Source organism: Rhinopithecus roxellana, chromosome 8 (assembly GCF_007565055.1).
Source record: "Rhinopithecus roxellana isolate Shanxi Qingling chromosome 8, ASM756505v1, whole genome shotgun sequence".
Taxonomy (NCBI): Eukaryota; Metazoa; Chordata; class Mammalia; order Primates; family Cercopithecidae; genus Rhinopithecus; species Rhinopithecus roxellana.
Window position 1 is genome coordinate 5,694,538 of NC_044556.1, and position 24,618 is coordinate 5,719,155.

The window sequence follows — 24,618 nt, forward strand, 5'->3', positions numbered from 1 at the left end:
CACACACACACACACACACACACACATATATATATATTTTAATAGAGAAAGGTGTAGGGTCCAGCCCCACAGGGTCGGTGGGTTTTTCTCCCCATGTGCGGAGACTAGAGATTGTAGAAATAGAGACACAAGACAGAGATAAAAGAAAAGAGAGCTGGGCCCGGGGGACCACTACCACCAAGAAGCGGAGACCGGTAGTGGCCCCGAATGCCAGGCTGCGCTGATGTTTATTGGATACAAGACAAAGGGGCAGGGTAAGGGGTGTGAGCCATCTCCAATGATAGGTAAGGTCACGTAGGTCACGTGTCCACTGGACAGCGGGCCTTCCCTGACTGGCAGCCGAGGCAGAGAGAGAGAGAGGGAGTGAGAGAGACAGCTTACACCATTATTTCTGCACATCAGACTTTTAGTATCTTCATTAATTTTGCTACTATTATCTAAAAGGCAGAGCCAGGTGTACAGGATGGAACATGAAAGCGGACTAGGAGCGTGACCACTGAAGCACAGCATCATAGGGAGACAGGTCTCCGGATAACTGTGGGCGGGCCTGACTGATGTTAGGCCCTCCACAAGAGGTGGAGGAGTACAGTCTTCTCTAAACTCCCCTGGGGAAAAGAAGACTCCCTTTCCTGGTCTGCTAAGTAGCAGGTATTTTTCCTTGACACTAACGCTAACGCTAGACCACAGTCTGCTTGGCAACGGGCATCTTCCCAGATGCTGGCGTTACCACTAGACCAAGGAGCCCTCTGGTGGCCCTGCCCGGGCATGACAGAAGGCTCACACTCCTGTCTTCTGGTCACTTCTCACTATGTCCCCTCAGCTCTTATCTCTGTATGGCCTGGTTTTACCTAGGTTATGATTATAGAGCGAGGATTATTATAATATTGAAATAAAGAGTAATTGCTACAAACTAATGATTAATTATATTCATATATAATCATATCTATGATCTATATCTAATCTAGTATAACTATTCTTATTTTATATATTTTATTATACCGCAACAGCTCGTGCCTTAGTCTCTTGCCTTAGCACCTGGATGGCTTGCCGCCCACAGAAAGGATGTTGCTAGTTTGCCCACGCTTGTCTTGAACTCTTGGACTCAAGCTATACACGTGCCTTAGTCTCCCTAAGTGTTGGAATTACAGGCATTAGCCACTGCGGGCAACAGGGAAAAGCTATGCAGGAGCATCCCCCGGGGTGCGTCCCATCCCCCATCCCTGCCCTTCCAGTGGGTCTGGCCACCTGAACCGATGGCTAGGCCTGGTCCCACCTCTAAATCGCCCCGGAGTATGGGCCCCACAGTTCCTTCCAGAGGCCCGGTTCTAACCTCACCTTTTGCTCTGGACCTGTTTCTGCATCCCCCTCCCCGAGCCAACCCCAGACTTGTCCGCAACCACCCAGGAGGAAACTAGAATTTCTGTGTTGGAATGGGTCCTACGTGGCTGAAACTCGAACCCAGGAGCCCCGCCCGGGCCTAGGCTCCGAGCGGAAGTGACGTCAGCGCGCCATCGCCATCTTTTCCGGCGCTGGCTCCGCATGGTCAGTGCCATTTCGCCTTTATCGCGGTGGAGTCCGCCGTTGCTGTGGTGAGTTCCGCCTGCTTGGGGATCCCTGAGATAGTAGCGGGGGTGGTAAAGGAACGATTGAGCGCGGTCGCCCAGGAGCCTCTGGGATCCGCCTCGTTTCACTGTCTTCTCCAGGGGCTGTCTGTCCTCCCGGCGCGGCCAGTTGCGAGAGGCCGCAGGCTCAGTCGGTCCCGGTCAGGGGCCAGGTCGGGAATTGTGTTTGTCCCGCCTCCGCGCAGTGTTTTCTGGAGTCTTTTCAACCGCTGTGCTCCCCTCTTCAAAAGCTTGGAAAGCAACCTTTGTGAATTTTTTTTTCTTTCCGAAAGTAAAAGGATTTCTGCGTTCCAGTCAGGTTGGCTGCGGCCCCGCATCCCCCCGCCTCAGGAACCTGGCGATTCCGGCCTGTTTCTGGTGAGCACCGGCAGAAAATTGGTTTCAAGAGGGCTCTGACTTCCATTTCTTTGCTAAAAAATGTATCGTCTGAGAATCTGGCATTGTCTTTATGTCCTTTACTTATTTTTGACTCACTACTTTCGGATGGAAAAAAATATAGTCGTTTAGGGCGTGCCTATTTCTGTATGTAAATATGAACACGTGTAGACTGTAAGCCTTTAGTTTCTTATTTTTATTTTCCTGGACTTGATTTTTTGTTGTTGTTGTTACCAGCTACAAGACTTTACAAAAGAAAGGCAGGCCAGGCGTGCCGGCTCACGCCTGTAATCCCAGCACTTTGGGAGGTGGAGGCTGAGGTGAGACCAGCCTGGCCAACATGATGAAACCTTGTATTTTCAGTAAAAAATAACAAAAATTAGCCAGGGGTGGTGGCAGGCCCCTGTAATTCCGGCTCCTCGGGAGGCTGAAGCAGGAGAATTGCTTGAACCTGAGAGGCCGAGGTTGCAATGAGCCGAGATCTGCCACTGCACTCCAGCCTGGGCGACAAAAGCAAAACTCCGTCTCAAACAAAAGAAAGTAAGAAAGGCAGTAGGGCCGGGCGCGGTGGCTCAAGCCTGTAATCCCAGCACTTTGGGAGGCCGAGACGGGCGGATCACGAGGTCAGGAGATCGAGACCATCCTGGCTAATACGGTGAAACCCTGTCTCTACTTAAAAATACAAAAAACTAGCCGGGCGACGAGGCGGGCGCCTGTAGTCCCAGCTACTCGGGAGGCTGAGGCAGGAGAATGGCGTGAACCCGGGAGGCGGAGCTTGCAGTGAGCTGAGATCCGGCCACTGTACTCCAGCCTGGGTGGCAGAGCAAGACTCCGTCTCAAAAAAAAAAAAAAAAAGAAAGGCAGTAATACACAGCTGTTCTCTTCATCTGAAGTTCCTAGGCCTGTACTTCCCCCACAGAGCCTTAAAACAGGGCCCACAGGAAGAAAGGATGGAGGCTTTGGTTTGTTTTTTGAGACGGAGTCTTGCTCTCCCGCCCAGGCTGGAGTGCAGTGGAGCAATCTCAGCTCACTGCAACCTCCACCTCCTGGATTCAAGCGATTCTGTTGCCTCAGCCTCCGAGTAGCGGGGACTACCATGTCCAGCTATTTTTTTTTTTTTTTTTTGTATTTTTAGTAGAGATGGGGTTTCACCATGCTGGCCAGGCTGATCTCGAACTCCTAACCTTGTGATCCATCCGACAGCCTACAAAGAGCTGGAATTACAGGAGTGAGCCTGTAATTACAGGAGTGGCCACCAGGGTGGAGGCTTTATTATGCTAAGTGTAGTTTTTACATTTTTTTTTCCGAAAAATTTGATCCTAAGTAAAACTTGAACATCTAACACACCCAGTCTGGATTTTTTTTTTTTTTTTTTTTGAGACAGAGTCTCGCTCTGCCACTCAGGCTGGAGTGCACAGGTGCGATCTTGGCTCACTGCAACCTCTGCTTCCCAGGTTCAAGTAATTCTGCCTCCCTAGTGTCAGGCATGTCCATGTGAAGAGACTACCAAACAGGCTTTATGTGAGCAATAAAACTTTTAATCACCTGCGTGCAGGGGACTGAGTTCGAAAAAGGAGTCAGAACCGGGCGCGGTGGCTCAAGCCTGTAATCCCAGCACTTTGGGAGGCCAAGACGGGTGGATCACGAGGTCAGGAGATCGAAACCATCCTGGCTAACACAGTGAAACCCCGTCTCTACTAAAAAATACAAAACTAGCCAGGCGAGGTGGTGGGCGCCTGTAGTCCCAGCTACTCGGGAGGCTGAGGCAGGAGAATGGCGTAAACCCGGGAGGCGGAGCTTGCAGTGAGCTGAGATCTGGCCACTGCACTCCAGCCCGGGTGACAGAGCGAGACTCCATCTCAAAAAAAAAAAAAAAAAAAGAAGAAGAAAAAGTAGTCAGCAAAGGGAGATAGGGGTGGGGCAGTCTTATAGGATTTGGGTAGGTAGTGGAAAATTACAGTTAAAGGGGGTTGTTCTCTTTACAGAGATCCCCGCAGGGGCGGGGATCACAAACTGCTCAGTGGGGAGCTCCTGAGCTTCATTCTCCAGGAGAAGAATGTTACAAGGTCAATTGATCAGTTAGGGTGGGGCAGGAACAAATCACAATGGCGGAATGTCCTCTGTTTTCGCTTCTTGTGGTTCTTAGTTGCTTCAGGCCATCTGGATGTATACGTGCAGGTCACAGGGGATATGATGGCTTATCTTGGGCTCAGAGGCCTGACACCTAATAGCTGGGACACAGGCACACGCCGCCACACCCAGCTAATTTTTTTTTTTTTGTATTTTAGTAGAGACGAGGTTTCACCGTGTTGGCCAGGCTGGTCTCAAAATCCTGAACCAAGGCAATTCATTTGCCTCGGCCTCCCAAAGTGCTGGGATCGCAGGTGTGAGCCACTGTGCCCAAACACTTACTTTTTTAGCATTGTGCTTGTTTTCTTTCTCCTCAGGTAAATACATCTTATGGTGAACAATTTGAGTGTAAATTGAGCATAATTGCACACTTGATGCTTGACCTTTAAATACTTGGTAAAGCATCTCCTAAAAAAAAGGCATTGTCATTCTGAAACCGCAATACTAGTATTTCACTTAAGTAAAAAATAATAATGTCATCTAATGTCTACTTTGCTTAATTAAAATTCTCTGCATTGATTCAACGTATGCTCTTGAATGTTTTTTGGTCTAAGATCCATTCAAAATGTATCCATTTTTACATTGCAAATTGTTAATGTTTTCAGTGTCTTTTTATCTAAAACAGTTATTATTGTATATTATATTGACTTTCGGAGAGTCACACTGTGGGGTATGATGAGATTTCTCTTCAAATAATCTCATCAATATTTTATTCTTTACTTTATAGTACCCCCCCACCCTTCTCCTTTTTTCTCCTTTTTGCCTTTGTTAGATGCCCAGGCACACCACAGTACCAAGCGTTATCAGTACCAGCTCACATGCCTTTCCTCATTTGGAAAGAGGACTAACTTCCTAGCTCGTTACAGACATCCCTTCTCCTTCCTCTCCACTTTTCTTTTGCGTGCCCACACTATCTAAAAAAAATCAAATGTTTAGCCAACCGGGATTAGTTTAGATTGTACAACCCAACCCTGGCCAATGGGGAAAGGGTATAGGGGCAGGACTTGCATCTGGAATAAAGGCTCTCGTGCCCCTTTGTTCAGGTGTGCTCTCATGGCGACTGGCCAAGGAGGCACCCCTCTGCGCAGAAGTAAAATTGCTTTGCTAATAATTCTTTGTTCGAGTGTTCAACTTCCTTAGGATTTTGAGTGTTATTCCTAACAACACTCATTCTTTTAGAAAGTCATACAATCAGATATTTCTGATTGGATTCTCATGGTATGTGTAAATATTCCTTTATTTCATGCGATTTCCTACAAACTTGGAATTGGGTCCAGAGGAGAAGCTGACAACCATTGTTTGATAAGGTCTGACAGTATGTACTTCATGCTTTGGGAACGATAAAGTCTCAAATTACTCAGTTCCGCCTTAGTTACTTCATGTCCCATGATTAGTTGTTCATTCTCTATCATGTGCTAATGGCAAACCACAACTTGTTTCTCAAAAGAAAAACAGTTAATCTGCACAAGACGGCATGGATTGACTGGAATACCAGAGGGCTGTACTCTACATCTTCTGTTGGTGCATGCCAGAGCATTCCAATAAATAGGATGCTGTTTAACATGTACACTTTGAGTTTCATTGGGTCTGCTTGATCAGGTGGACCAAGTGCTTGGGAAGCCTGCACTGCAGCCTGAAATTGCTCTTGTCTACAGTTGAAACTACTAGAATCCTTACAGGCAAGTCTGTGGGACGTTAAACAAGCACATGCAAATGTATATATTGCCTCCAAAATTCAAGAGGTCTACAGATGATAGTTCTATTGATAGTTCTATTTTTAGTTTTTTGAGAAACCTCCATCTTGAGTTTTTGTGTTTTTTTTGTTTTTGAGACAGAGTCTTGCTGGATCACCCAGGCTGGAGTGCAAGGGCATAATCATGGCTCCTTGCTTCTTTTTAGTGGTAGGCGGTATTAGGTGAAATAACTTGGAGTGACATCTTGCAGGGATGTCTTTACATGATCCAGACAAGGGAGTATTTTTACCCACAGACATGGCGGCCCCAGAATCTCCCACCTCCTATTTTACAATTCAAAAAAAGTTTTTGATTCATAATAGATGTACATATTTTCTGTGTACATGTGATAATTTGATACATTTATGTTATCAAATCAGGGTAAGTAGGATATCTGTCACCTTAAATATTTATCTTTATTGCAGGAACATCAAATTATTCTCTTAACTGTTTTGAAATGTACAGGAGATGAGTGTTAAATGTAGTCACCTTACTGATCTATTGAACACCAGTTCTTATTTCTTTTTTTTTTTTTTTTTTTTGAGGCGGAGTCTCGCTCTGTCGCCCAGGCTGGAGTGCAGTGGCCGGATCTCAGCTCACTGCAAGCTCCGCCTCCCGGGTTTACGCCATTCTCCTGCCTCAGCCTCCCAAGTAGCTGGGACTACAGGCGCCCGCCACCTCGCCCGGCTAGTTTTTGTATTTTTAGTAGAGACGGGGTTTCACTGTGTTAGCCAGGGTGGTCTCGATCTCCTGACCTCGTGATCCGCCTGTCTCGGCTTGAGCCACCGCGCCCGGCCAGTTCTTATTTCTTCTACCTGTATATTTTACCAATGACTCAACCTCTCTTTTTTTTTTGGAGACAGAGTCTCACTGTTGCCCAAGCTGGAATGCAGTGGCATGATCTCAGCTCACTGCAACCTCCGCCTCCTGGGTTCAAGTGATTCTTCTGCCTGGGACTACAGGCGCATGCCACCATGCCCAGCTAATTTTTGTATTTTCAGTAGAGACAGAGTTTCACCATGTTGGCCAGGCTGGTCTCGAACTCCTGACCTCAAGTGATTCACTTGCCTCGGGCTCCTAAAGTGCTGGGATTACAGGCAAGATCCACTGTGCCTGACAGGTTTTGTGTGTGCATGTGTGTGCAGACAGGTCTTGCTGTGTTGCCCAGGCTGGTCTCGAATTTGTGGGCTCAAGTGATCCTCCCACCGCAGCCTCAGGTTTTGGGATTACAGGCATGATCCACCACACCTGAATATTGTTTTCTATAGTGGCTGTACTAATTTACATTCCCATCAACTGCATACAAGGATTATCTTTTCACCACATCCTCATCAGTACTTGTTATTCCCTGTCTTTATAAAAGCCATTCTGTGAGGTGAGATGATTTCTCATTGTAGTTATGTGTGATTTGTATTTCTTTGATGTTTAGCCATGTTGAGCATTTTTTCGTACACTTGTTGGCCATTTGTGTGTCTTTTTTATGAGAAACAGCTCTTCTAACCTTTTGCCAATTTTTTGATTGGATTTTTTTTTTTTTTTTTGCTATCAAGTTGAGTTCCTTATATATTTTGATTACTAATCTTTGTCAGGTGAATAGTTTGTAAATATTTTCTCCCATACCGTAGGTTGTCTCTTCACTTTGTTAATTGTTTCTTTTGCTGTGGAGAAGTTTTTAGTTTGATGTAATCTCATGTTTATTTTTTCTCCTGTTGCTTGTGCTGTTGAGGTCTTACCTAAGAAATCTTTACCCAGACCTATTTCCTGGATTGTTTCCCCAGTTTCTTCCTCTAGTAGCATTATGGTTTCAGGTGTTACATATCTTTAATCTGTTTTGACTTTGTTTATGCTGAGAGATGACATCTAGTTCATTCTGCATATGGTTATTCAGTTTTCCCAGCAGCATTTATTGAAAAGACTGCTATTTTCCCATTGTATGCTTTTGGTGCCTTTGTTGAAAAAGAGCTGTCTATAAATGTGTAGATTTATATTTAGGTTCTCTGTTTTCTTCCATAGATCTTATGTGTTTGTTTTTTTTTGAGACGAGTCTCCCTCTGAGTCTCCCTCTGTCGCCCAGGTTGGAGTGCAGTGGTGAGATCTCAGCTCACTGCAAGCTCCGCCTCCCGGGTTCACGCCATTCTCCTGCCTCAGCCTCCCAAGTAGCAGGGATTACAGGCGCCCGCCACCTCGCCCGGCTAATTTTTTTTTTGTATTTTTAGTAGAGACAGGGTTTCACTGTGTTAGCCAGGATGGTCTCGATCTCCTGACCTCGTGATCCGCCCGTCTCGGCCTCCCAAAGTGCTGGAATTACAGGCTTGAGCCACCGTCCCTGGCCTATGTGTTTGTTTTTATGTCAGTACCATACTGATTGGGTTATGGTAGCTTTGTAGTATATTTTGAGGTCAAGCAGTTGGATGCTTCCAGCTTTTTTTTTTTTTTCTTCTTTTTTTTTGAGACTGAGTCTCACTCTGTCTCCCAGGCTGAAGTGCAGTGGTGTGATCTCGGCTCACTGCAACCTCTGCCTCCCAGTTCAAGGAATTCTCCCGTCTCAGCCTACCTAGTAGCTGGAACTACAGGCACGCACCACCACCCTGGCTAATTTTTGTATTTTTAGTGGAGATGGGGTTTCATCATGTTGGCCAGGCTGGTCTTGAACTCCTGACCTCATGATCCACCTGCCTCAGCCTCCCAAAGTGCTGGGATTACAGGCGTGAGCCACCGCACCCAGTCACTCCAGCTTTGTTTTTTTGGTCAGTATTTCTTTGGCTGTTTAAGGTCTTTTGTGATTGCATATAAATTTTAGGATTTTTTTTCTATTTTTGTGACGAATTTCATTGGTATTTTGAGAAGGGTTGCTCTGAATTGTAAATTGCTTTGGGTAGTATTGTCATTTTAACAATATTCTTCTAATCCATGAGCATGGAATATCTTCCAGTTTTTTTTCTGTGTCCTCTGCAGTTTGTTTCATCAGTGTTTTAGAGTTTTTCTTGCATAGCTCCTTCACATTTTTGGTTACTTTTTTTCTTTTTCTTTGTTTTTCTTTTTTGAGACGGAGTCTTGCTCTGTCACTCAGGCTGAAGTACATGACTCAGTCTTGGCTCACCACAACCTCCGCCTCCTGGATTCAAGCGATTCTTCTGCCTCAGCTTCCAGAGTAGTGGGGACTACAGGCACACATGCCTCCATGCCCGGAGAACTTTTGTATTTTTTTTTTTTTTTGAAACGGAGTCTCTTTGTTGCCCAGGCTGGAGTGCAGTGGTGTAATCTCTACTCACTTCAAGCTCCGCCTCCCAGGTTCATGCCATTTTCCTGCCTTAGCCTCCTGAGTAGGTGGGACTACAGGCGCCTGCCACCATGCCCGGCTAATTTTTTTGTATTTTTAGTAGAGACGGGGTTTCACCATGTTAGCCAGGATGGTCTTGATCTCCTGACCTTGTGATCTGCCTACCTCGGCCTCCCAAAGTGTTGGGATTACAGGCATGAGCCACTTGTGTTTTTTTTTTAGTAGAGATGGAGTTTCACCATATTGGCCAAGCTGGTCTCAAACTCCTGACTTCAGGTAATCCACCCGCCTCAGCCTTTCAAAGTGCTAGAATTACAGGCGTGAGCCACCGCACCCGGCCTAGCCTGTAGTTTGGTGTTGTGCTCTTGTCTGGTTTTGCTATCAGAATAATGCTTACTTTGTAGACCAAGTTTGGAAATATTCTCTTCTCTTCAATATTTTTTGCGGAGTTCGAGTAGTATTCTTCTTTCAGTTTTTGGTAGGATTTAGCAGTGAAGCCATCAGGTCTTGGGCTTTTCTTTCATGGGATTCATTTTGTTATGGCTTCAATCTTGTTATTGGTGTGTTGAGGTTTTCTGTTTCTTCGTGGTTCGATCTTGGTAGTTGTACGCGCCCAAGAATTTGTCCATTTCTTCCAGGCTTTTCAGTTTGTCGGCATATAGTTTTTCACAATAGTTTCTAATGATTGGTTGTATTTATGTTTATGTATTTATGTATTATGTTTATGTATTTATGTATTTATGGTTTCTGTTCTGTTTTCTTTTTCATTTTTTATTTTATTTGGGTCATTTTTTCCCCTCAGTCTAGCCAAAGGTTGGTTGATTTTATCTTTTCAAGTAATCAACTTTGTTTTATTGATATTCTGTATTGTTTTTTATTCTCAATTTTGTTTATTTGGCTATGGTCTTTATCCTTTTGATCTAATTGTGAGTCTGGTTTGTTTTTGCTTTTCTAGTATCTTAGGGGGTATCATCCGGTTATTTTAAATCTTTTTTTTTTTTTTTTTTTTTTTTTTGAGACGGAGTCTCGCTCTGCCGCCCAGGCTGGAGTGCAGTGGCCGGATCCCAGCTCACTGCAAGCTCCGCCTCCCGGGTTCCCGCCATTCTCCTGCCTCAGCCTCCCGAGTAGCTGGGACTACAGGCGCCCGCCAGGTCGCCCGGCTAGTTTTTTGTATTTTTAGTAGAGACGGGGTTTCACCATGTTAGCCAGGATGGTCTCGATCTCCTGACCTCGTGATCCGCCCGTCTCGGCCTCCCAAAGTGCTAGGATTACAGGCTTGAGCCACCGCGCCCGGCCTATTTTAAATCTTTCTACTTTTTGTATGTACGTGTTTATTGCTGTAAAATACTCCCTTAGTACTGCTTTTATCCCATAGATTTTGGTATGTTGTATTTTTACTTTCATTTGTTTTAGGAAATACTGTAATTTCCAAATTTCTGTGTGCTTTTGCCCCATGGATTTTGATATGTCAACATACCGAAACAATGTTCCGTTGTGTTTTGTTTTGTTTTGTTTTTTTTTGAAGAGGTAGGGTCTCCTTATGTTGCCCAGGCTGGTCTCAAAGTCCTGGGTGCAAGCAGTCTTCCTGTGCCAGCCTCCCAAAGTGCTGGGATTATAGGCATGAGCCACCATTTTGAGACTGTGAATCAAGGTTCCTCTTGTTCATGATTTCTAGTTTTATTCCTTTGTGGTCAGAAAAGATGATATGATTTCTACATTTTTGAATTTGTTGAGACTTTTTTTGTGGCCTAAGATATGGTCTATTCTGGAGAATATTCCATATGCTGAGAAAAGGAATAAATCTGTAGCAGTAGGATAAAATGTCCTGTTTTAGTTAGGCCTTTCTGGTTTAGTGTATTGCTTAACTTCTTTTGTGTTTCTTTGTTGATTTTCTAACTGGATGATCTGTCCATCACTGAGAGTGGGGTGTTAAAATCCCCTACTATTACTGTATTGCAGTGTGTATCTCCCTTTAGATTTATTAATATTTGCTTTATATACTTGGGTGCCCCAGTGTTGGGTGCATAAATATTGACAGTTTTTATATCCTCTTGCTGAATTGACCCCTTTATCATTACATAGTGACCTTCTTTTTTTTTTGTATTTTTGAGACAGAGTCTTGCTCTGTCTCCCAGGCTGGAGTGCAGTGGTGTGATCTCAGCTCACTGCAATCTCCACCTCCTGAGTTCAAGCGATTCTCCTGCCTCAGCCTCCTGAGTAGCTGGTATTACAGGCATGCGCCACCACGCCTGGCTAATTTTTGTATTTTTAGTAGAGACGGGGTTTCACCATGTTGGCCAGGCTGGTCTTGAACTTCTGACATCATGATATGCCTACCTCGGCGTCCCCAAAGTGCTGGGATTACAGGCGTGAGCCACTATGACCAGCTATAGTGACCTTCTTTATCTCTTTTTGTTTTTGTTTTTGTTTGAGATGAAGTCTTGCTCTGTCACCCAGTCTGGAGTGCAGTGGCGCGATATCGGCTCACTGCAACCTCTGCTTCCTGGGTTCAAATGATTCTCCTGCCTCAGCCTCCTGAGTAGCTGCGACTAAGGCATGTGCCACCATACTAGGCTAACTTTTTTAAAATTTTATTAGAGATGGGGTTTCACCACATTGGCCACGCTGGTCTCTAACTTGTGACCTCAGGTGATTCGCCCGCCTAGGCCTCCCAAAGTGTTGAGATTTCAGGTGTGAGACAGTGCACCGGCCTGAATACTGTATTCTTAGATGTCAATTTTTTTTTTTTTTTTTTTTTTTTTTGAGACAGAGTCTCGCTCTGTTGCCCAGGCTGGAGTGCAGTGGCCAGATCTCAGCTCACTGCAAGCTCCGCCTCCCAGGTTCCCGCCATTCTCCTGCCTCAGCCTCCTGAGTAGCTGCGACTACAGACGCCCGCCACCTCGCCCGGCTAGTTTTTTTTTGTATTTTTTTGTAGAGACGGGGTTTCACCGTGTTAGCCAGGATGGTCTCGATCTCCTGACCTCGTGATCCGCCCGTCTCGGCCTCCCAAAGTGCTGGGATTACAGGCTTGAGCCACTGCGCCCGGCCTGATGTCAATTTTTTTTTTCTTCCAGCACTTTGAAAATTTCATCCCATAGGCAGGCAAGGTGGCCCATGCCTGTAATTCCAGCACTTTGTGAGGCTGAGGCAGGTGGATTGCTTGAACTCAGGACTTTGAGACTAGCCTGGGCAACTTGGTTGTAGAAAGTAAAGTAGAGGTTTTTCTTTAAAGACTTTTTTTTTTCCCGTCTAATGAGGAATAAATAACTTTTTTTAGAAGCAAAATTTTTTCAAAGACCTGTGTTAACATTCTTAAATATCTGCTAGCTGTAATAAAGAAATCAATGTACTTTATGTTCTTCGCTCCCACAGTTTAGCCTAAATATTTGCCCTGGCATGCTTATACTGGTCCAAGCAAGCATTGGTCATAGCCTGTTCCTCTTTCTTTCTTTTTTTTTTTTTTTTTTTTTTGAGACGGAGTCTTGCTCTGCCGCCCAGGCTGGAGTGCAGTGGCCGGATCTCAGCTCACTGCAAGCTCCGCCTCCCGGGTTCACGCCATTCTCCTGTCTCAGCCTCCCGAGTAGCTGGGACTACAGGCGCCCGCCTCGTCGCCCGGCTAGTTTTTTGTATTTTTTAGTAGAGACGGGGTTTCACCGTATTAGCCAGGATGGTCTCGATCTCCTGACCTCGTGATCCGTCCGTCTCGGCCTCCCAAAGTGCTGGGATTACAGGCTTGAGCCACCGCGCCCGGCCCCTCTTTCTTATTTGAAGGGGTTTTTACCCTTCTCAGCATTCCACAAGTTACTTCTTCCTTTGTTCTCCTGTGCCTTTGCCTCTTTTAAAAAGTTCTAAGTTGCTAGCCAGTCAGAAGAAATACAAAATGTGAGGTCCCTTTCCAGCCAATGGAAACTGGACACAGCAGTAGGGTGGTTGTGTCAGGTTATAAATGACCCTGTCTCCTTTGTTCGGTGTATTCTCATGGCAAAACTGCTGGGGAGTGTGCCCTTTCTGCAGAAAAGATAAAAATGGCCTTGCTAAATGAATTAAATTTATGTTCACGTGCTATTTCTTTCCACACCGGGAAACAAGCATTTCAAACATGGTGAAACCCCATCTCTACAAAAAAATAGAAAAATTAGCCAGGCATGGTGGTGCACGTTTGTAGTACCAGTTACTTGGGAGGCTGATGAGTATGGCTTGAGCCTAGGAGATAAAGGCTGCACTGAGCCATGTTTGTGCCATGGTACTCCATCCTGGGCAGTGGAGTGAGACCGTCTCACAAAAAAAGAAAGAAAGAAAATGTCATCCTCCTCCCTTCTGGCCTGTGTGGTTTCCATTGAGAAATCCTGTTGCCAGACCAGTTAGCGTCCTTTATATGTTATTTGCTTTTTTTCTCTTACTGCTTTTAAGGTCCTTTCTTTGTCCTTGACCTTTGAGAGTCTGATTATTGGATGCTTTGTAGTAGTCATATGTGGGTTGAATCTGTTTGGTGTCGTCTTACCTTCCTGTACCTGGATATTTATATTTTTCTCAATTTTTGGAATCTTTGGTTATTTCTTTAATAAGCTTTCAAAGCTTACCCTTGCACTTGCTGCATTCCCTCTTGAACACCAGTGATTCCTAGGTTTGGTCTTTCAAGGTAACTTTCTGTATCTTGCAGACAATCTTAGTTCCTTTTCATTCTTCTCCTCTGGCTATATTTTCAAATAGCCTTTCTTCAAGCTCAGTGAATCTTTCCTCTGATCCGTTTTGCTATTGAGAGCCTCTACTGTGAATTTTTTTAAGTATTTCTCAGTTACAAGATTGCTCTTTTTTGTTGTTGTTAATATAAAGTTTTTTTCTGACACATTTCTGAGTTGCTCTTCTGTGTTATCTTGGAGATCACTGTATTTCCTTAAAAGTGCTATTTTGAATTCTTAGGGAACTCACGTATTGTCATTTCAGTCACTGGTAATTTTTTTGTCCATTTTGGGAGGTCATGGTTCCCATTTGCTGTTTCTTGTGGATGTACATTTGTGTCTGCATTGAAGGATTATTTATTACAGTCTTTGTCTGCCTTGTGGTTTTTATTGGATATGTTTTCTTTACCTGTTTGTTTTTTTGTTGTTGTTTTGTTTTTGTTTTTGCTTTGTTTTTTTTTTTTTTTTTTGTTTGTTTTTTTTTTTGTTTGTTTGTTTTGGAGACAAGGTCTCTCTGTTACCCAGGCTGGAGTGCAGTGGTATGATCATGGCTTACTGGAGCCTCTGCCTCCTAGGCTGAAGCAGTCCTCTCCCGAGTAGGTGAGGTGCACGCCACCACACCTGGCTACTTTTTGTACTTTTTAGTAGAGACGGGTGTTCATCCTGTTGCCCAGGCTGTTCTTGAACTCCTGAGCTTAAGCGATCTGCCTGTCTCAGCCTCCCAAAGTGATTTTCTTTCTTTAAAATTTCCCTAGGTCACTGCCTCCTTTTCAGCACTAGATGGAATCAAGCCCACGTTTGCCTCTGCTCTAGCAAACTATCAAGAATACTGTCCATCCAGAATGAGGGAGTCCTAAAGGGCATATTCCAGCACTGTGGACAGGCTGGCTGTGTGTTCATGCCCAGGTGACCTGTGTAGCATACCCCTACAGTATGGTGCTCCTGAACAGCCACTCTGATTTGACTTCTCCTTTGGCCGAGATATAAAACAGAGTTTCCAGGGCTGGCGATGGTAGTCCTGCCTCCCCTCTTTGTCCCTGGATGTCGTCAGGGATGTTTCTCCCTTCAGACACTTGTGTGATGCTTCCTGTGGGTTGAGACAGGGAGGGACTGATCTTTTACCAGGGAACCCAGGATGGTGGAGAAGGCAGTTGTCCACCTTGATCTCATTTTTTTTTCCAGTGTAGAAACTGTGAATTGGTAGAAATTTTCCATGTTCTTGGAAATTTGATTCTCTTAACGTCTTCTTGGAGTTTTTTCACTTCTTTGTAGCCCCAGAAACTGCCTAATTTTTATATTTGAGATCAGGGACATTGCTGGTGATAATTTTCCCAAAGTATATTTGGTTTTGGTTTTCTGTAAGGGGATTGAAACCAGCTTGCTTCTGTACTACATTTTGGAACCATTAATGCTGCATGCTTCTAATAAAGCTGTCTAAGGTATTTTCAGGCAGGGCACAATGGTTCATGCGTGTAATCCTAACACTGGGAAGCTGACGTGGGAGAATTGTTTGAGACTAGCCTGGGCAACATAGTGAAACCTCAGGTCTATAGTAAAAAAATAATAATAATAATAAAATAAAATAATTTTAAAAAATCAGCCAGGTGTGGTAGTATGTGCCTGTAGTCCCACATGCTTGAGAGGCTGAGGCAGGAGGATTGCTTGAGCCCGGGAATATGAGGTTGCAGTGAGCTATGATTGCCACCACTCTAATCCAGCCTGGGTGACAGAGTAAGATCCTGTCTCTAATTTTTAAAAATGTGTTTTCAGCCGGGCGCGGTGGCTCAAGCCTGTAATCCCAGCACTTTGGGAGGCTGAGACGGGCGGATCACGAGGTCAGGAGATCGAGACCATCCTGGCTAACACGGTGAAACCCCGTCTCTACTAAAAATACAAAAAATTAGCCAGGCGAGGTGGCGGGCGCCTGTAGTCCCAGCTACTCTGGAGGCTGAGGCAGGAGAATGGCGTAAACCCGGGAGGCGGAGCTTGCAGTGAGCTGAGATCCGGCCACTGCACTCCAGCCCGGGCGACAGAGCAAGACTCCGTCTCAAAAAAAAAAAAAAAATGTGTTTTCTACTTCCTATTCATTGGATATGATCAGTATAGTGGTGTCAACATAGTGTACCAGTGTGGTGTTTCATTGAATGTCATTTTCTCTGGGGACTAAGTTAGACAGAGACCTGGAGAACTGACACATGCTAGGGGCAATGCTGTGAAGATACACTGTTGGGCCTGCCAGGTGAAAGGTAACTGAGTCTTGTTTTTTTCAAATTGGTATGGAGAAGAGACATTAGCTATGTCAGTGCCTGCATACCAAGTGACAGAAATTATGTTGATTTATCTAGTAAAGACATTACATTTTGAAAAATGGCTAAGTTCATGATTTATGAATGATTTTGGTGTGGTAATTGAGTGAGAGGTTATGATTTGTCCACTGGGATAAGTCTAGTTTTTGGCTACTGTAGTTTAGACTTTTTTACATGGATAGAGCAGTATTCAAGTGCAGAGATTGGCACACTATGGCCCATGGGCCATGTCTGTCCCTCTGCGTGTTTTTTATGTATAAAGTTTAATCAGAGCACAACCGTGTTCGTTTGTTTACATTTTCTATGGTGTTTTCCATGCTACAACAGTAGAGTTGAGTAGCTGCAACAGAGACCATGTGGCCCCTAATGCCTAACATATATTTTGTGGCTCCTTAGAGTAGGATTTGTTAACTGCTTATCTAGTTCATTTCTGGGGACACCACGATCGGTTAGCCACCACCACAGACCTCTGTAGGTCAGGGCATTCTGATTATTGGTACATTTCCACTGTCCTTGATAGTTGATTTTCTCACCTTGTCTTTGGTGACTAAATACTACTGTCTTGATTTCTGCTATTCTGGGTCCCCCCTTCTTTTTTTTTTTTTTTTTTTTTTTTTTTTTTTTTTTTTAGACGGGGTCTTGCTCTGTCGCCCAGGCTGGAATGCAGTGGCCGGATTTCAGCTCACTGCAAGCTCCGCCTCCCGGGTTTATGCCATTCTCCTGCCTCAGCCTCCCGAGTAGCTGGGACTACAGGCGCCCACCACCTGGCCCGGCTAGTTTTTTGTATTTTTTTTAGTAGAGACGGGGTTTCACCAAGTTAGCCAGGATGGTCTCGATCGCTGGACCTTGTGATCCGCCCGTCTCGGCCTCCCAAAGTGCTGGGATTACAGGCTTGAGCCACCGCGCCCGGCCGGGTCCCCCCTTCATCTCGATTGAAAGCAGGGAACTCGGCCGGGCACGGTGGCTCACGCCTGAAATCCCAGCACTTCAGGAGACCTAGGCGGGCAGATCACCTGAGGCCAGGAGTTCGAGACCATCCTGGCCAACATGGTTAAACCCTGTCTCTACTAAAAATACAAAAAAAATAATAATAATAAAATTAGCCTAGTGTTGTGGCAGGTGCCTGTAATCCCAGCTACTTGGGAGGCTTAGGCAGGAGAATCACTTGAACCCAGGAGGCAGAGGTTGCAGTGAGCCTAAACTGCGTCATTGCATTCCAACCTAGGCAACAAAAGCAAAACTCAACAAACAAAACAAAACACAACAAAACACAACAGGGAACTCATCTCACTGATGGTATTCTTTGCAGTCATACCTGTCCTATGAAGGAGAATACCAACAGGACTTTTCAAGAATTACGATACTCCTCCCACTACTCTCAATAACCTTTGTGACACAGAGAGTGTCTTCTGCTCTGTCAACAAAGGGTGGGGGAGTGGGCTATACAGATGACACATAGTAAATCCAGTGCAACACTCCTGTCTCTCTAGGATTCTCTTCTTCACATTATGCCAGGGAGGCTCTGGCATATGAGCCTCATTAATTATAACAATTTCAGCCCTGAGAACATAAGAAATAGCTTTATTTCAGGGGTGTCCTAAAGAACCTCTCTGATTTTTTTTTTTTTTGGACGGAATCTTGATCTGTTGCCCGGCCTGGAATGCAGTGGCACGATCTCGGCCCACTGCAGACTCCGCTTCCTGAGTAAAAGCCATTCTCCTGCCTCAGCCTCCTGAGTGGTTGGGACTACAGGCACCTGCCACCACGCCTGGCTAATTTTTGTATTGCTTGAACCAGGGTGGGCAGTGGCAGAGGTTGCAGTGAGTAAGATTGTGCCACTACACTCCAGCCTGGGTGACAGAGCAAAAATCTGTCTCAAAAAGAAAAAAAAGAGAGATGTAATATTACCCATGATATTAAAAAAGCTACAAAAGACACAATATTCAAACTATTGACAATATTGTTTAAAAAAAAAATGATCTCAGCAAGGCGCGGTGGCTCACGCCTGTAATCCCAGCACTTTGGGAGGCTGAGGTGGGCGGATCACCTGAGGTCAGGAGTTCAAGACCAGCCTGGCCAATGTGGTGAAATCCTGTCTGTATAAAAATACAAAAAAAAATTAGCCAGACCTGATGGTGGGTGCCTGTAATCCCAGCTGCTCGGGAGGCTGAGGCAGGAGAATCACTTGAACCTGCGAGGTCGAGGTTGCAGTGAGCTGAGACCGTGCCATTGTGCTCCAGCCTGGGTGACAGAGTGAGACTCTGTCTCAGAAGAAAACCAAAAAACAAAATAATGATCTCTCTTTGCACTTGCATTACCTATTTGGATACACGTTTTAATGGTTTTTATTTAATTTTTTTCGAGACAGAGTCTACTTTATCGCCTAGGCTGGGAGTACAGTGGCACAATCATGACTCACTGCAGCCTCAACCTCCCTGGGCTCAGGTGATTCTCCCACCTCAGTCTCCCAAAATTCTGGGATTACAGGCATGAACCACTGCGCCCAGTCTTTAATGGTTTTAAATGTGTATTTAAGTTTGAATAGTGGGTATTTGGTCAGAGATAACCAGTCTCCTCAGGGCACAAAAAGATGAGATATATGAAATTTGAGCTCTTTTAAAGTAGTTTCACTACTCTCTTTAGAAATATAGTTATTTTTTCTTGGTTATGTTTGTCGTTTCCTTCATAAGCCTCTTCCATTGATGTATCTTTCCCTCTGTACAGGACCTGTTCAAACTCAGTCTGTCTCTTGACTGGACGAGGAGGAGGAAAAGTTGAGCACATTGCCAACTGGAGTTCTCCAAGGTGAGTGTGAAGAACATTCCTAGTCAATGATAAGTTCAGTATGTTGGGAAGCATAATGAAGATATATTTAAAAGATGTACTTTGTCACAGAACATGGGACCATTGGACTTGGAAGTTTTAGGGTATCTTCAACTTTCCATATTTCTCCTTTTCATCTAACCCAGACTTCCATGTGGTTTTGCAAATGATCTGCTCTTATATCTTTTTGCTTATGATTTTTTTTTTTTTTTTTTTTTTTTTTTTGAGACGGAGTCTCGCTCTGTCACCCAGGCTGGAGTGCAGTGGCCAGATCTCAGCTCACTGCAAGCTCCGCCTCCCGGGTTCACGCCATTCTCCTGCCTCAGCCTCCCGAGTAGCTGGGACTACAGGCGCCCGCCACCTTGCCCGGCTAGTTTTTTTGTATTTTTTTTTAGTAGAGATGGGGTTTCACCGTGTTAGCCAGGATGGTCTCGATCTCCTGACCTCATGATCCGCCCGTCTCGGCCTCCCAAGTGCCGGGATTACAGGCTTGAGCCACTGCACCCGGCCTGCTTATGTTAACGTGTGCTTTTTATCCAGATCATTTCTACTTTCCTTCCCTAATAATACTATTTCTGTTCATTATCTCATTTAATTTCTATAGAATAAATTGTTTAAAAAGTTACTAAATTGCCGGGCGTGGTGGCTCATGCGTGTAATCCCAGCACTTTGGGAGGCTGAGGCGGGTGGATCTTTTGAGGGCAGGAGTTCAAGACCAGCCTGGCCAACATGTAGAAACCCCATCTCTACTAAAATTACAAAATTAGCCAAATGTGGTAGCGCATGCCTGTAATCCCAGCTGCTTGGGAGGCTGATGCAGGAGAATCGCTCGAGCCCAGGAGGCGGAGGTTGCAGTGAGCCGAGATCGCGCCACTGCACTCCAGCACTCCAGTCAGGGTGACAGAGTGAGACTCTGTCTCAAAAAAAAAAAAAAGAAATTACTAGGTTTAGACCCCAAGTCCTTATGATTGCCAAATATTAGTCATGGATAAACTGTTCAAATCTATGTTTGTTTAATTTTTTTGAGTGTGCTGAATATGAAAAACACAAATGAGCTTTATAATTCTGACTTATTTAACCTACCGTTTTGTTCTCAGACCCTATTTTTTTTCTTTTTTTCTGTTTTACTTCAGAATGGCAAGTTAAAACCAAAGTGTCAGCACTTCAACAACATTTTTTTTGGCTTAAAACATCAAACGGCATACAAATGGTAAGATTAAGATTTCTTATTTACCACACTCAAAAAAGATTGGGAATTCAGTTATAAAGAATCAGCAAAAATGAGAGATATTTGAGAGAGGTAACATTTACTCAAGCAGGAGGAATGTCTCTAGAGCAAGGGTCCCCACTGGCACTGTTTCTATTAGAGTTAGGAACTGGGCTGCACAGCAGGAGGTGAGCGGCAGGTGAACAAAACTTCATCTGTACGTATAGCCATTCCCCATCACTCGTATTACTGCCTGTCTTATTACTCCGCCTGTCAGATCAGTAGCAGCATTCGATTCTCATAGAAGCACAAACCTTACTGTGAAGCACCCATGTGAGGGTTCTAGATTGTGTGCTCCTTATGAGCCTGATGATCTGTCACTGTCTCCCATCACCTAGATGGGACTGTCTAGTTGCAGGAAAACAAGTTCAGGTCTCCTGCTGATCCTACTTTATGGTGAGTTGTATAATTATTTCACTATATGTTACAATGTAATAATAGAAATAAAGTCACAGTAAATGTAATGTTCTTGAATCATGCTGAAACCGTCCCTGTCCCACCCTCATTCCACCCCTGTTTGTGGAAAAATTGTCATCTATGAAATTGGTCCCTGGTACCAAAAAGGTTGGGGACCTCTGCTGTAGAGGGATACTCTAAATATAATGAATTTGGGGATACCCTAATTCTATCTTAAAACTTGGTGCTTCAGCATTCTCACAAGTACAGATTATCACATATGTAGCTAGATAGATAATAAAAACAATTTCATGAAAATATATAGGAAATATTTCAAGGTTCTTAGAGCAAATGGCACAGGGTTCTTGCAGGTTTTCTTCATTCAACTTGTAAAAAATCCATGGGGCAGCAACTGTATTCATGTAATGAAAATGGCAAAAATTATAATAATAATGTGTCTGATTTCAGATGGGTAAGATCTATTGATAAGTCTGAAAAATCCTTTAATCATCATTCATCCCTTTATTAACAGGCAGAAATCCACAATGGAGAGGAACTCTGTGACTTTATGGAAAATGGAGAACTCTTCAGTGAACACTCATGCCTTAATGCACACATGGGAACTGAAAATACAGGGGACACTTATGACTGTGATGAGTATGGAGAAAACTTTCCCATGTTACACAACAGTGCCCCTACTGGAGAGACACTTTCTGTGTTGAATCAGTGCAGAAAAGCCTTCAGCCTGCCACCAAATGTTCACCAGAGGACGTGGATAGGAGACAAATCCTTTGAATACAGTGACTGTGAGGAAGCCTTTGTTGATCAGTCACATCTTCAGGCAAATAGGATAACTCACAATGGAGAAACACTCTATGAACAGAAGCAATGTGGGAGAGCTTTTACTTACTCCACAAGCCATGCTGTGTCTGTTAAAATGCATACTGTAGAAAAACCCTACGAATGTAAGGAATGTGGAAAATTCTTTAGATATTCTTCATATCTTAATAGTCACATGCGAACCCATACTGGGGAGAAACCCTATGAATGTAAGGAATGTGGGAAATGCTTCACTGTTTCTTCACACCTAGTTGAACATGTAAGAATTCATACTGGAGAGAAACCTTATCAATGTAAGGAATGTGGAAGAGCCTTCGCTGGGCGCTCAGGCCTTACTAAACATGTACGAATACACACTGGAGAGAAGCCCTATGAATGTAACGAATGTGGGAAAGCCTACAATAGGTTTTATCTACTAACTGAACATTTTAAAACTCACACAGAGGAGAAGCCCTTTGAATGTAAGGTATGTGGAAAATCCTTCAGAAGCTCTTCATGCCTTAAGAATCACTTTAGAATTCACACTGGAATAAAACCTTATAAATGTAAGGAGTGTGGGAAAGCATTCACTGTTTCCTCAAGCTTACATAATCATGTAAAAATCCATACTGGAGAGAAGCCCTATGAATGTAAGGACTGTGGGAAAGCCTTTGCTACATCTTCACAACTCATCGAACACATAAGAACTCACACTGGAGAGAAACCGTATATATGTAAGGAATGTGGGAAAACCTTCCGTGCTTCTTCACACCTACAGAAACATGTTAGAATTCACACTGGAGAGAAACCCTATATATGTAACGAATGTGGGAAAGCCTACAATAGATTTTATTTACTTACTAAACATTTAAAAACACACTGAAGAAAAACTCTGAATGTAAGGAATTTGGAAATCTTTTAGGAATTTCTCATACCATAATTACCACATTTGAATTCACACTGAAGAGAAATCTTATTGGTACGAAGAATGTGGGGAGGCCTTCAGTTATCCCCATTCACTTTGAAGACATGAAAGAACTTGTACTCTCTGTGTCCCCCATAAATTTTAGGAATGTTAGGGCGCCATTGGATTCTTTTTTTTTTTTTTTTTTTTTTTGAGACAGAGTTTTGCTCTTGTGATCATCCAGGCTGGAATGCAATGGCATGATCGCGGTTCACTGCAACCTCTGCCTCCTGGGTTCAGGCGATTCTCCTGCCTCAGTCTTTGAGTAGCTTGGATAACAGGCGCCCTCCACCACGCCCAGCTAATTTTTGTACTTTATTAGTAGAGACGGGGTTGGCCATGGCTGGTCTTGAACTCCTGACTTCAGGTGATCCACCCGCCTTGACCTCCCAAAGTGCTGGGGTTACAGGCATGAACCACTGCACCCGGCCTTTTTTTTTTTTTTTTCAGTTGTTGTTAATACACATTCTTCTCAAGCAATTGGATTGTGGTCACAATCCAACATTTGAGAACTCACCCTGGGGCCATACAATATAGGAAACACAGAAAGCCCTCATTATTTCCTTAGGCCTTTTTAAGTATGTAAGATGTTGCAATGGAGAGAAACCCTATTGATATAAGATACAGGCATGCCCTGTAGATACTGCGAGTTTGGTTCCAGACTACCACTATAAAGCGAGTATCACAATAATGAATCATACAAATGTTTTGGTTTCCCAGTGCATATAAGTTAGGTTTACATCATATGGTAGTCTCTTGTGTGCAGTTGTGTTACGTCTAAGTAAAGTACCTTACTTTAAAATACTTTATTGCCAAAAAGTGCTAATGATCATGTGAGATTTTGGCGAGTTGTAATCTTTTTGCTTGTAGTAGGTCTTGCCTCAGTGTTGATGGCTGTTGGTCAGGGTGGCTGTGGCAGTTTCTTAAAATAAGACAGCAGTGAAGATTGCTGCATTGATTGACTCTTCATTACATGAAAAACTTCTCTGTAGCCTGCGATGCTGTTTGATAACATTTTATGCATAGTGAAACTTCTTTTAGAATTGGACTCAATCTCTCAAACTTCGCCACTGCTTGATCAACTAAGTTGATGTAATATTCTAAGTCTGTTGTCATTTCAACAGTGTTCACAGCATCTTCACCAGGAGTAGATTTCATTTCAGGAAACCACTTTCTTTGCTCATCTATACAAAGCAACCTCTCATCTGTTCAAGTTTTTTCACGAGATTGAAACAATTCTGTCAAATCTTGAGGCTCCATTTCTAATTCTAGTTCTCTTTTTTTCCATCATATCCACAGTTACTTTTTCCACTGAAGACTTGAACCCTTCAGAGTCACCTCTGAAGGTTGGAATCAACTTCTTCCAAACTCTGGTTAATGTTGGGTTTTTTTTTTTTTTTTAGAGACAAGGTCTTGCTGTGTTGTTTGTGCTGGAGTACAAGTGGGTGTTCACCAGCACGATGAGAGCACACGGTAGCCTTGAACTCCTGGCCTCAAGCAATCCTCCTGCCTGTGCCTCCTGAGTAACCAAGGCTCCAGGCACACACCACCACACCTGCCTTAATGTTGATATTTTGGCCTCCTTCCATGAGTCATAAATGTTGTTAATGGCATCTAGAATGGTGAACCCTTTTTGCAAGGTCTACAATTTAATTTATCCAGATCCCGTCAGAAGAAGCATTATTAGTGGCAGCTCTAGCCTTATGAAGTGTATTTCTTAAATAAGACTTGAAAGTCAGAATTACTCCTTAATCCATGGGCTGCAGTTAGCAGACATGAAAACGTTAATCTTGTCTATACCTCCATAAGAGCTCTTGGTTACTAGGTGCATTATCAGTGGTAATATTTTGAAAGGAATCTCTGAACAGTATGTTTTACAGTGGGCTTAAAATATTCAGTAAACCATGCTGTAAATAGATGTAAATAGATACCACAAGGAGATTAGATGTAGCATAATTCTTAACTGGCTCTTGGATTTTTAGAATGGTAATTGAATATTAGCATTCTTTTAAAGTCATCAGCTGCATTGGCCTCTTAACAAGAAAGCCAGCCCAGTCTGGGAAAAGTGGCTTATACCTGGAATTCCAGTGCTTTGGGAGGCTCAGGTTGGAGGATCACTTGAGGTCAAGAGTTCAAGACCAACCAGCACAACGGAGCATGACCCTGTCTCTACAAAGTAAAGAGTCAGCCCGTCCTTTGAAGTCAGATATGGCTTACCTAGAGC

At 43.9% G+C, this 24,618-nt stretch overlaps 1 protein-coding gene across 5 annotated transcripts; it reads left to right on the forward strand.

The window, feature by feature from the left end:
• The first annotated feature begins 1,498 nt into the window (after positions 1–1,498).
• ZNF121 (zinc finger protein 121) lies at positions 1,499–22,619 on the forward strand. 5 transcript variants are annotated; one of them, XM_010373812.2, is made up of 5 exons: positions 1,524–1,589; positions 1,895–1,979; positions 18,850–18,930; positions 20,082–20,158; positions 21,144–22,619. In XM_010373812.2, the coding sequence occupies exons 4-5, from the start codon at positions 20,156–20,158 to the stop codon at positions 22,311–22,313; spliced, it is 1,173 nt and encodes a 390-aa protein (XP_010372114.1). In that variant the 5' UTR covers positions 1,524–1,589; positions 1,895–1,979; positions 18,850–18,930; positions 20,082–20,155; the 3' UTR covers positions 22,314–22,619. The 5 variants fall into 5 exon arrangements, with proteins under 5 accessions (XP_010372113.1, XP_030790774.1, XP_010372114.1 ...); XM_030934912.1 differs by having other exon boundaries at positions 1,570–1,589; positions 1,917–1,979; XM_010373811.2 differs by lacking the exon at positions 1,895–1,979 and having other exon boundaries at positions 1,499–1,589.
• The last annotated feature ends 1,999 nt before the right edge of the window (positions 22,620–24,618 follow it).